This window comes from Pan paniscus, chromosome 14, assembly GCF_029289425.2.
Source record: "Pan paniscus chromosome 14, NHGRI_mPanPan1-v2.0_pri, whole genome shotgun sequence".
In the NCBI taxonomy this organism is placed as follows: Eukaryota; Metazoa; Chordata; class Mammalia; order Primates; family Hominidae; genus Pan; species Pan paniscus.
The window spans coordinates 108,020,282-108,033,150 of record NC_073263.2 but is presented as its reverse complement, the minus strand read 5'-3'; the positions used below and the strand labels follow the sequence as shown (position 1 = coordinate 108,033,150).

The following is a 12,869-nucleotide window of genomic DNA, read 5'->3' as shown; positions in this document are numbered from 1 at the left end:
TGCGCGCGGAGTGCAAGTCTTGCACGCGGGGCAGCGCCGCATCTGCGGAGAAGGGACGCCGAGCGGAGCCTGTTGCCTTCCGCACTGCGCGAGGGAAAGCCGCGCCCTCTGATTCCGCCGAGGGGGAAGGCGCCCCCGGGCGCGGAGACAGGTGGCCCGCTACTCGGCCGTCGCTATTTCCACGTCTGCACCGCGCCCAGAAGGCCTCTAGCCGCCCCGGGGGCGCCCTGTGCACGCGCTGAGCGCTTCTCCTGCCCGGCGTCTGCTCCGCTCCCGCCGCCCGCGGGAGCCAGGGGCGGGGCTCACCTGTCAGCCCGAGCCCCGCCTCGCGGCACCCAATGTCGGGCGGGGATGGCGGACGGACGGACCGGCCGTCCAACCAGCGCACGGCCGCGGAGCCGCGGGCCAATGGGCTTCGCGCGGCGGGGCGGGGACCCGCGTTTATAGCGCTCTGACAGCGCGCCGGCCGAGCTGACTCTCCTCGGCGGGGACCGCGGCGCCGGCCGGAGCGAGGAGCTGCGCACGCAGCGGGTCCCGGCGCCCTCCCCGCACACAAAGGCCCGCGCGCGTCCGGAGCCCGCGGCGGGGACCGAGCTCCCTCTTTCCTGCCCTGGGGGCCGGGAGCCGCGCGGACTGAGAAGGCTCCTGCGCGCCCGGAGGCGCCCTACTCCGCTCCGTGCTCCGGGACATGGAACCGCGCCGACGCGGCGCCCGCGCGCTCGGGCCGCTGCCCGCTGCACTGGATCTATAGTCACAGGCGGCCCCGCTCGGGGCGCAGCGCCCGCCGCCCGCGCCGGTCGTCTCCGCTCCGGGTCTTTGTGTCCCAGCCCGCACCCGCCCCGCGCCCACCCGCCAGCCGCGGCCGGCCCGGCACCCTGGAGCCGCACGGGAGTCGGCCGTCCGAGCTGCGTCCGGCGCGGCGCCCCGGAACCCCGAGTCCGCCGCGCCGCCGCGCCCCGCGCGTGCGCTCCGGCCCCGCGCCCTGAGGGCCCCGGAGGGCGAGCGCACCTGGCCCGGCGACCGCTGGAGCTGCGCAGCGCGCCTCGGAGCTGCCTGCGGGCGCACGCCGTCTTCCCCGCCAGTCTGCCCCGGAGGATTGGGGGTCCCAGCCTGTGTCTCGTCAGTCCCTTCTTGGCCCAGAGTGCGCGGAGCTGGGAGTGGCTTCGCCATGGCTGTGAGGAGGGACTCCGTGTGGAAGTACTGCTGGGGAGTTTTGATGGTTTTATGCAGAACTGCGATTTCCAAATCGATAGTTTTAGAGCCTATCTATTGGAATTCCTCGAACTCCAAGTAAGTGGCGTCCGCGATCCCCGTATGTCCCCGCCCCGGGGTCCGCCGCGCCGTCCGGGCGGGAGGAGGGGTCAGTCCGCGGGGCCTCGGAGCCTGTTTCTGGAACCTCGGTTCCCCGTCCCCCACCCCCAACCCCCGCCCCATTTCACTAGGTGGAGACTCCTTGCTCGGCTTTCCAACCCGAGCGCCGCTGGAACGGACGGTCTCCCCGCCTTTCCTCCCCCGAACGCTCCCAGGCGCTAAAAGCTACTATCGGCTCGGGTGTCACGTCCGGGAAGGTGTCCGATGGCGATACCTGACCCTCTCCTGTTTTCGAGGACGAAGGACATGGCCACAATCTAGGCTGGCCGGCACGCGGGGACTGCTGGGCTCTGGAGAGAGGCGGAGATGCTGCATTCGCGGGGAGCGCGGGCGGCGTGGTCCGGGGCCCGCGGGCGGGCGACCGGGGTGGCAGGACGCTGGCAGCGAAGCGCGTTCTGGAGAGGGGAGCCTGGAGTCGCTACGCTGCCCGCAGAGCCCTGGAGCCGGGGCGCCTTGGCACCGCGCCGCCAGCCCGAGGGTGCGCGGGGAGCTCGCCTGCTTCGCAGGAGAACTCGGGCGTCGAACCCTTTCCTCCGCGCCGGGGAGACGGGCCTTAGGCTTCTCCCTGAGGGCCCGCCGCACCTCGGCCTCCCGCTTCGTTCATAAGCCGGTAGCCCCGGAGTATGCGGTCTCGATGGCCGACCTGATTGTAATGCACTTCCTATAAAAGCTTAGGGCCCTGCCCAGTCGACACTGCTCCTGAAGCCTTCTCCCTCGGGACCCTGGTAGGAATGGGATCCTTAGGATCAGATTTGCTCTTACCGGACTCTACAGCCGGGAGCGAGCCAGGCCTTGTGGAGAGTAACTTTCAGTTTGGGCCACCAGAGTGCATTCAGAATTTAGAAAATCCCATCCATCCCTAAATCTGTGTGGTCATAAGTCGTAGTCATCTGGGTATTCAGTACTGTATATCCCCTTATTTCGAATCACAGCCAAAACATATTTTACAGAATCTTGGAATTGTAGTCTCGGGAAACTTGGAGAAGAAGTATGCAGACATTAGCTGGTTTCTGGAGAAAACGTTTGAGATCAGAAGCAAAATCAATGGCCTAATTGAAGTTGAGCAAGTTGGGCCTGGTTTTAGGAGAAAAGAAATGGGGGATTGATTTAGAAATCACGTGTTAATTAAAGGAGTGTGTCCATTCTCTTAAAAGTGTCAAATTGCAAATTCAGTAACATGTTAACCAAGAATCCCTTCATGAAAAGGGCAAAAACGTCGGTTACAAATCGGTTTAAACAAATGTTTGTATGATGCTAGAAGGCACTTTCAACACCGCTCATACGGAGAAGTTACTTAGCTCTGCCTCCTTCCATGTAGTCTGCTCTTGCATGGATTATATTTTTAATGTAAATTGTTGGATTTGCTGATGAAGTACTGGCGGCGGCATCTTTGCATCGATGCCGGCTCGGGAGGCGCCAGGTGGTGCCGGAAGGAGCCGGGCTAGGACCTCGCGCAGCAGCGGGTCCCGGAGTCCGGGAGAGGCGGGCGGGCGGGCGAGGCGGTCGGGGGGAGCCCGCGGCGCCGCTGCCCGCCCGGTGCCTCCAGAGGTCACTCTTCCATGCGGAATCGCGCAGCGCCAGGCCTCGCCCCTCCCCCAGGCCGCCTGCTCCAGCCACTCTGCACTTTCACTGACCGGTTCTCTTTGAGGCTGTTTTTTTTTTTTTCTTATGAGGATTTAATATTTCTGTTTAAATCTAGTTGAAAGCAATTCCGTTAGCCTCTTCAGCGTTTAGTTCGGTGTGTGTATCTTTATCTTTGCGCTATATTAACTATTAGTTTGTGTGTATCCGGTAGGAGAATTACAAATACCTAGTTGGGAGAAAAAGAAAAGTAGAACAATAGTTATTTCAACCTAAGGTTTAGACATTAATAACTTCTTTTTGTAATGTGTCGAGATGGGGGGTCCTGGGGGGAGGTGACAGGTATTTACCAACCCCCCCCCCCCCATTCTGATGATGAAGATGAGTCTGTCTTTCTAGCTATGTCCAGACCTGCGAGGGCCCTGCGTTTCTGGAAGCCTGCCGTTTGCGCGGTTGAGGTTGCTGCTGCTGTCTTGTCCTCCACAGCAGCATTTCTTTTAAAATTCTCCTGATAACGGCTTGCCTGGATGACTGGGTAATGTGTGCCTGGAAAAGGTCTCCCTTGCAGCTGAATGCTAGCTCCAGAGATCAGAAAGATTTCTTCCTGTAGGAGCCATAGGAAAGAGCCCTCTCTAAGTTTTTGAGAATGCATACAACACCCTGATGCCAGGGGGTCGCTTTCCTTGGGGAAGTTTTATATTTATTTCCAGAGGAAAGTTTCAATCGGTAAATACGATGTGGCAGGAAGGTAATCAAATGCATTGAAGTTTCACATCAGTTCCTGTGAACTGTGGAACAATTCATTTGTAATGAAGCCGCCATCAGTAATTAGATTTGTTTCATTCAGAGGTCAGCTTTTTTAGCAGGTGGTCGACACAGGGAGCATGCAGCAGCTGTTTGGATACAGGGTCCAGAAAACCCTTTGTAAATTCAGCGTCTCCGTAACTACTTTAATCACATTGTCGGCTCTCCCGTCCCTGACTGTATGTAATAATGGAAAGATGTCCTGCGTGCTGAAACAGTAGCTGCCCTGTTAGGTTATTCACATTGCTTTGATACGTTCTGGTAGAGTTGGGTCCGTTGTAGCCATTTTGGTTGTTTAAAGTTGTTTTTTTTTTTTTAATTCAGCAGAGAACAGTAATGCCTAGCTTCCGTTTTTAACTTAACACTTCAGTAGAACATTTTTTTCCAAGAGGGAGATTTTGGCCTAAGTAAAGTAGTGGGCTCTTTTTAAAAAAAAAATTAATTTTACTTTAATGTGAGCAAATCTGTATTGGTATGGTGTTCTGCAATGCATTACACTGACTTTGTTGAAAATTTCGAGTACTAATGCCTTATGTCTGGGGTTACCATTCCCTATGCATCACATACTAGTTAGTTAACATAGCATTTTGCTTTTCCCATGTAATTTTTTCCCTATATAATACTGGATTCCTGATACTAATTGACTTGATACAAAAGAATGGCTGGATGATATCCAGATAACGTATAATACATGGGCTTCACCACAATCAGGCTCTGAATAAATACAGACCTGTCAGAGATTGATAAAATAAACTACAATGGATAGTGCTGTTTAAACAGTCCATTCAATAACATATATAAGCCAGCCTGCCTTCCATTGTGTCTGAAATTCTTATTTTTGTAGGTAAACAAATGCACATTCAGCACTGATTGAATAGCCCCTTGAACTATGCTCCACAGTTTGCGTTTGGGTTAATCTTGTCGGTTTTAATATAGAGAGAAAAAAGCTCAAAGCACCAGGGGTGGAATTGTTAGTGCTTTCACATCCACATTCCTCACATTTTGTCAGGATGATAAACTGTAGGTAATGGACTGTCGTTGTTCTGCAGGACAACTGAGCCAGGCAGAGCACAAAGACCAAGCTAAAGCGATACCTCACAACATGCTTGGTAGCCTTGTTTTCAGATGAGAATTTATTTGAGAATCATGTGTCTAGGGACTGCACATCTTAACCTCAACAGTTACAGCTTCAAGCCCCAGAAACAGGAGCTGGAGGTTAAGATGATTTGCTAAGCACCTGGTTCTAAATCTTTTACAAAGCATAAGCTGTTGACGCTGGTTCTACCGACGCAAAGAAATGCAAGTGACTCCAACATTTCCAAAGGCTTCTGACTTAAGCTAAAGTATGTGGACAGGTGAATTAGCCATGGGCCTGGAGACCAGCTAAAACCTATGTGTTTGAATGGTTTCTCCAGACAGAGTCAGCTGAAGAACAATTGGTGGATTTATATTAAAACCTCTTGTCTGTAAACTTAGTGAGGTGCATCCTTCGGTTGGTGGATCAGTGAGATAATTGCCTTCAGATGGACATTGGAACTGGAGCAACTAAATCCTTGCTGTCTTTCCTTCCTCTGAAATCTTCCAGGTAGCTCCCGAGAGCTTCAGTATGACACCAAACTTCGGGCGACGTTTTAGAGTGCGTTCACCTAATGGGAAACTATTCGAGATCCCAGCGTGACTGCAGTAATGCGTCATAGGAATGGGAGTGGCAGGGGAAAAGGAAATACAGATTGTAGACCCTAATACAAAAATTTTTAGGAAAGATATTTCTTTAACGTTTTATGAGAACTTCATTCTTAAAATACTTAATTGCAAATTAGACAAATAGAAGTGCTCTTCTAAGGAAGGTGATTAAACTGGTCCTCCTATCAGCCTAATCTCTGCCTGCCTTTGCTGCTGACATAAAGAACCTGTTTTTCAGGTCACTTAATATACATCTACATAGATTTGCTTATGAGCTCACCCTTTGTGTAGCGGAGTAGAGCCTTAAAGAGGAGTGCTCAACTGTTTAAAATATTTTGATTAAAATATGCAGAACCCATAGAACTATAAGCTTCTAGTCAGGAATGAGCTCTTTCAGGGAAGAGCTCCCCCCTTCTTTTTAAGGGGGGAATTAGAAGGAGGCTGGGGGAGGAATATAAGAACAGCAAAGAAGGAAGGATAGCAAATGGGGCATGTTCCGAACAGCTTGGAAAAACTCCTGTGGCTTCATTGTCTCTATAAAGCCAAAGAATACAAAGACATAAGCAATTCGGCCCTTCTCCCATGATGGAAGATGTAAACCGTTGACATGCCTCCCCTGTTTAACTTGTTTAATTCTCATTTTAAATTCAGCACGATACTAGCCGTGTGAACTCTGAAGATTTCTTTAGTAATCCATTTTGTAGTTCCGAATCAAAAACAAAGTGAAAGGGTCTGACACAATTTGCTTTTATTTTTAGGCAAATCAACCCTGGTCATAGTTAATAAGGGGATTACAACTCAGACTAGGTCTTTACAGATGTGATGTAAATCAAGGGCAGAGTATAAAGAAACTGATCCCTTTTGATTGAAGTATAGTAAAAAGGCATAGAGAAACTAGCAGCAGTAATCTGATTGTATGGCAATAAAACCACCATTTTCTGTCTTTCAGATAAAAATAATGTGGTAAATCCATGCAGTTCATAAGATGTAAAGGCAGATAAAGGGTGAAGCCATGGCAACATATAGATTAGCTTGATGTTAGAAATGACACGTCTCTGAAAAGGGCGCGGGACGAAGGCCCTTGCCTCCAGGCTGTTGGGCATTATGTGAGAACCACACAGACTTGGAAACTGGGATTAGGAAGTATGAAAGCTCTACTTGTGGTCTGGGATGGCTGAGGCGGTAAAGAAAAGCTGCTCAGTTCTTGCTCATTGGTGGTGGATAATATGGCAAAGGTAGATTTCATTGACTGCCTTTTTTATAGATTGAGATTGGGGCTGATTAAAACTTCAGATCACTGCAGTTGTTAGGGCCTGGGAGATTTTCCTTTTTAACTCCTGGCCTAACAGCGGCAGCCGTTCTGTAGGATTAACTGCACTTCGCGGTCGTTGCCTTAATCTATTTGGGCTTCAGGCAGGGACATGCTGGGAAGGAACAGAGACCAGAGGGGATAGGTAGGGCTGGGGTTATCTGAAAAGAAAACAGAGACCTTTTGATTTCAGCCATCTTTTCAGACCCAGCTCCCTCTCCCGCTGCATGGGAGAAGCAAAGGTAAACAGGACACATTGTCCCTCTCCCTCAGCCACAGAGCTCTTCTGTGAGTTTTGTCTTTCCCACCCTGGAAAAAAAGATAAAATACAATTTTTAAAAGGGGAGGGAGGAATTTAGTTTTAATTCAAATGAGTAGTAATCCAATATGCCAAAAGCAGTGGGCTCTACCTAGATGTAATTTTACTCGTAAATGTGAGTCTTAAACTTTGAGTTGAATGGGGTAGGCTGTTAGAGGTGGTGTAAATTACAGGATTATAAAAATGTTAGTGCTGCCCAGCCTTAAAGTCAAAAACAGAAAAATCTCTGTGCTGTTGAGTCTTCCCGCCCTCTCTCCTGAACAACCTTGTAAGTAAGCTAGACTTTTGTTTTTGCCTTCCATACTTTCCATTCCAGCCATTAAACAAAATAAGCCATTGAAACCACGATTGGGTTCCATGCAGAGTAACATCCGCAATCAGGTCAAGCCAGAAGGAAATACTTGCTCGATTGCCCCCTATTTGGCATTACAGGAAAGTCTCCACACTTTGGAAGAGTCTGAACTCTCAAGACATTGAAAATGCCAAAGGCTGCAAACACCCTGTGTCTTTCTTGATGGAGTGCATCTTGGTGTGTTTTACAAAGGGGAATTCAGTGCTGTTTTTTTTTTTAAACAGCAGCATAGGGCCCTTCTAGACTCTTGGATTCTGTGTCTGACAAAAATGGTCATTAAATGAGCAATATTTTAATTTAGACCCATTTCACTGATTTTGTTCCAAATTCTCAACTGACTTGAGCATCTGTTTGGGGCTGTTGCCCTTGTTGACTGTTTTTCTGGTTTCTATGGGAATTACTGTAGCCATTACTATGTAGCTTTCATAGACTCAAAACATTTTTAAAGTATTGCATATAGGCTGGCCATATCCAGTGCCTGTTACTTTACCTTCTTTTTCTAACTTAATGCAGCAAACTGTATTAATAGATCCATTTCATTTGTCTAGCTTCGTCAGAGAGAGGCTACCCCCTGATTCACAGGCTGCTCACATCCAAGCACCTTGCATTCTACACTTGACAATGATTGCTAATGGCCCATTCAACTAAAGTATTTGCTTGTTAACAGGGAACAGAACATGATAAATGTCCAGCAAGCTTGCCGCCTCCTTCAGCTTTTCAAACGCAGACTGGTGCATATTTATGGCAGGCAAATGACAAAAGAAAAAGCTGAATTGCCCTGGCCTCCAGCTTTCTATCAGAAACAGGGTTAAAGTGATTAAAGCAATCATTCAAGAAAGCCCTGCCGTTTGTTTACTAACCTTCATCCAACATTTAGCTTTGCAGTCTACCTGTGAGAAGATATTTCAGAAGTATTAGAGATAAGAAAGAAGGATCTAGCAAACCAGTGAAAAGAGTAGGTGACCAGTTATAAAATGCTTTCCATGCACATTGAATGCCAGGCGAACCTATTTCTGTTATTCCAGCAGAGAATCAGCAGTGGCTCTAGATTATTAACATATTTTCCTTTCATGTATAAATTCAAATATGTAATTCTAGTCCAAAGCATTCTGTGGCTGGTAAGCACATACTTGCTGATTTCAAATAAGAAAACATAGCAAGGGAAAGCTCCATTAAACAAGTTGTTTCTGCCCTTAGTAATTCTCTAAACAAGATAGGAAGAAAAAGTGGACAGTAGTGGAGTATTAATATTGTGCTCTTTTCATTCTCTAAAGCACGAGTAAGTAAGCGTTCAAACTACTCTGTGGTGGGCATACATTTAGAGCGCTGTGAATGAACCACTGCTGTTCTGCCATACTTAATTAATTTATCTATATTATTATTTTTATTATTTTATTGTTGTTTTTATGTATTATTATAATTATTTATTTATATTACGAGTTTATTTTCTCAATTTAAATCCTGTTGCATCCAATTTTAATTACAGTATTTGTATCTGCCTTCCCATACTTGCTACCCACGTCCCCATTGCCACTGCGGCCTTATCCATGTTTTCCGTGTACACCACTCTCGTATCACCCCAGAATAATTATGAGTGCTACCCAGACTTTTGAAACCAGTAGAGTCAACATGTTTGTCTTTGAGGAAAGCCAGTGATGCTTTAGCATTTTTGGCAGGGGTGGATGTGTGTTTAAGTGGGGTAGGTGCAGCTCCTTATTGTCTGCCTATTCTACTGTTGTTCCCAATCCACATTCCCTGCGGGGCACCTAACCTGTGTGCATAGCAAAGAATTTCCGACCTTCAGAGCCAGGAGTGTTTCTCAATTGATCTCTTCCAGCCTAGGGTTATACTGATGAATTATAATCCTTGCTCTTTCCACACCTTTACCTGGGCTTACCATGGCCCTAAAACATTTGCCCAGAATCAGAATTGTCTCATGAGTGAGTGGGGCAAGGCAAATCCTGTTCCAGACCAGCTGAGAATGTAGCTAGCTGCAGAAGAAGTTAGAAAGTGTCATCTTTTACTTATCTACCAGAACTATATTCGAGGTACATTTTAGATTTTAAAAAAAAGCAAGTTCTTGTAGGCCTTGAATCCCCCCTTTCTATGGGAAAATGGATCATTATTATAATGGACTGTCCAGTAAAGGTCATGATTTCTCCTAGACATGTTCTCTCTCTTTATGACATAGATCAAGAGTGATCTCTTTAAGTCTTTTCTTCATAATCCCACAGCACTTTGTACTTAGATGTACTTAGAAAGAACAATATACACGGTACGTCATGATTGATATGCAAGCCTTCACCACTCTACCTGTCCTAAAAGTCAGGGACACACCTTCTTCATTTCATCAGTCCCTACTTCTGTCCAGCATTGGCATCCAGTAAGTATTAGTGGAATGGACAGACAACCCGAATTTGTGCTGATGGCAGTTTACCCTGTTTTAACTGTCATCCTTCTGCTACTAGACATGGATGAGACCTGAGACGATGGGACTGCTCAGAGGTCCCTGGCTCTTGAACTTTAGGGCACCAGAATCCCCTGCAGGGCTTGAGAAAACAGGGGTTTCTGGGCCCCACCCCCAGAGTTCCTGATTCCTGAGGTCTGGGGTGGGGCTTGAAGATGGACATGTTTAACAAGCTCCCAGGTGACGCTGGCAACTGCTGCCTCAGGGCCATGCTGAGAACCCTCGCCCTACACCAACCTTTCTGGGAAAACAACTCAACATTAAAGCTGTTTGGGGATCTCTGAAGAAATCTGTAGTCCTTGCCTTGTTGGGGGAGCATCAGGGATCTAACCATTGATGGTGGAGTATTTGTTGTTAATTCAGCAAGCAACTATTAAGTGTTAGGCCTGTTACTCGGCTCTAACAATACAAGGCAGAGTGACCTGTACCCTCGAGATTTAAAGTCTAAGTCCAGTAGAGAGAAGCCCAGGTGGGAGCAAGCACATTTAGAGTTAGGTGCTTGGTGCAAGGTGGGGACACAGAAGAAGGGAATGGCATTTGCCTCTGGAGGGGTCCGGAAGCAACCCAGGGAGGAGGAGCTTGAGTCTTGAAATACTGTGGGCGTCTTTAAGCAAAGTCACAGTAGACAGCTGAAATAAAGAAAATAGTAAGCAAGCCAAAGAAACAGTATTTCAGCCAAGGGCAGCGTGTGTCTATCACGTCCACCTGTGAACACGTCCTAGGATTCCCTGCATCAGGCCATTGCTCAAGACAGATCCCTCACAGGAACAGCTAAGCCACTGATTTCAGCTACCTGTTCACGTGAGAATTATCAGTACCTACTGCTTTTCAAAATAAGTATGATCATGGATAGGTGAGGCAATTCAGTTTCGCAGAGACAGTAGGGCAAGTGCCATTGTAGTTTAGTTAAGGGCACATGCGTTAGAGTTTGGCTATGTGAGTCCAATCCCAGTTTAGCCATTTATTAGCTGGGTAGCTTTAGGAGCAGTAGCCTTAGTGTCTCTCAGTTGTCCCGTCTCTATAATAGGGACAATAACATAATAGTGCTGAATAAAAGAGTAACAAAATTTTGGTCAACATTTAATGTATTTAAAGAGCTAAGCTCCGTGATTGGCACAATGAACCAATCAATAAAACACCAGTTATTATTAATAAAAGTCAGTTGAATATGTACTGTGTGCCTGGCCGTGGTTCAATTTGCCTTTGCATACAAGGAAAAAATTAAAATACTCTGTTAATAAAGACTATAGCATAATACTTTCACCTTAAACTCCTTGATGTTAATTTATTTTGTTTACCTGCCAAACTTCTACTCATTCCTTATGACTTTCTGCTACATGAAATACCCTTTGTATTTCTTTTGTCCTATTAAATTAAGTTCTCTCTCCTCTGCTTTCCTGCTTTTGGTGCTTTCTAATAACACTTTTAACCCTGGACTTTCTCATTCAGCTGTGCAACTGTGGACTGAGAGGAGGCTCTTTGAATTCATTTTGTATATTCTAGTAGAGAGTACTGTGAGCAGTTGGGTTGTTGAATGAATACATTAATTCAACCTGGAGGGATGGGCAGTATTGCATTTTTTACATTGATATTACATGATATTTAGAAAACTGCTTAACTGGTGGACGTTGTTTTATTAACAGCATTTTGTGTATAGCACTCACTATGTGCCAGCTGCTATTCTAACTGCCTGACAAGTACTCCTGAAACCTTCATGGTAACCATATGAGGGAAGCACTTTTAATATATCCATAATACCAACGGGGAGACTGTGGCCAAATTGGTTAATTAACTTAGCCAAAGTCATATTGAACTAATAAGTGGATTTAAACCCAGCTAGTCTGGGGCCAGGTCCCTCTTTTAATCCTCTGCCTCCTGCTTATGCTGTTGCATGGAGTAGTCTTCATCATATAACTAAATTAAGCATGCATTTGCTTAAAGCAGTGCATACATGATGGATCAAAAAGTTTGTGGTATAATTGGTTTAATTCTGTCATTATCCATTTTGATTTATAGTCACTTTCTTATGATGGTCGTGTAGTTTTAAATGGAACCTTTGAATCTTTGATATAATAAGGTTATGTCAAATCTTGGGTATAATAAGGTTATACCCAATGGAAACAGAATAATGATCAGCCCATTTAAAGGATGACTGGAGAGTTATTACAATACATAATAGTCATGCATATATTGAGTAGTATTCCTTTGGTAACATTTTCCTTTTAAAAATTGTAACATTTGATTGTTCCTTGTTGGGAGAAAAGGAGGTCAGATTTTTGAGGGGAGATCCATTTGGTGAGATGCTGAGTGTGTGTCAAGCTAAGGAGATAGTATGACATCTTTTTTAGAGTCTAGTCACAATTAAATGCCATTTTATTTTGGATTTTGGGATCCGTGCCAGCTTCCAGCTTGTCAGAGCTGAGAAGACTCAAATCAAGTCCAGGCTTATTTCTACAGCAAACTGGGATTCTGGCTTCTTGCCGGTGGATTCATTCAGTACAGCCCATCTGGCTTTTGATGTTCTGCAAGTTTGGAGCCATTTGTTGAAGGAAGCCAGGCGGTGAATATTGGTGGGCCTGGGGTTCTCTTGACTCCAAGTGGTGCCCCTTGGTTTGCATTTTCACCATGCTTAGCATCTGCTTACCTGGAGACCATGCAGCCGCCGGCCAGGGGTCTCCAGCAACCAAATCTTCATGCCGTTTAGAACTCAGGGTCCCCAGCACATCCTCCTTCCTCCTCCTTGTCCAATTACTTTCATGCAGTTCTCAGTAGCTGCTTGTTTGAATCACTTATAGTATTTAACTTCTGGGGTGTTTTTGGGTTTTGGTCAAGGTAATTCCAGGCTGAATGTGGTGACTAAGCAGGAAATAAATGGGTCGTCCTCAAAGTTACAGTGGAGCGCTGTTTCTATTTTCCTAAGGTACACAGTTGTGGGGGTGATCCGTATGGAAGTCAGGAACCCAGTCTGATTTTGCTTCCTTTT

General features: G+C 46.7%; 1 protein-coding gene across 2 annotated transcripts in view; it reads left to right on the top strand.

Annotated features, from left to right (window-relative positions):
* The first annotated feature begins 470 nt into the window (after nucleotides 1-470).
* EFNB2 (ephrin B2) overlaps nucleotides 471-12,869 on the top strand; it is a 45,822-nt gene continuing 33,423 nt past the window's right edge. For both annotated transcript variants that reach the window (XM_003832071.7, XM_034936958.4), the window contains exon 1: nucleotides 471-1,290. In XM_003832071.7, the coding sequence (XP_003832119.1) occupies nucleotides 1,169-1,290 (122 nt within the window). In that variant the 5' untranslated portion in view covers nucleotides 471-1,168. The remainder of the gene's footprint in view (nucleotides 1,291-12,869) is intronic.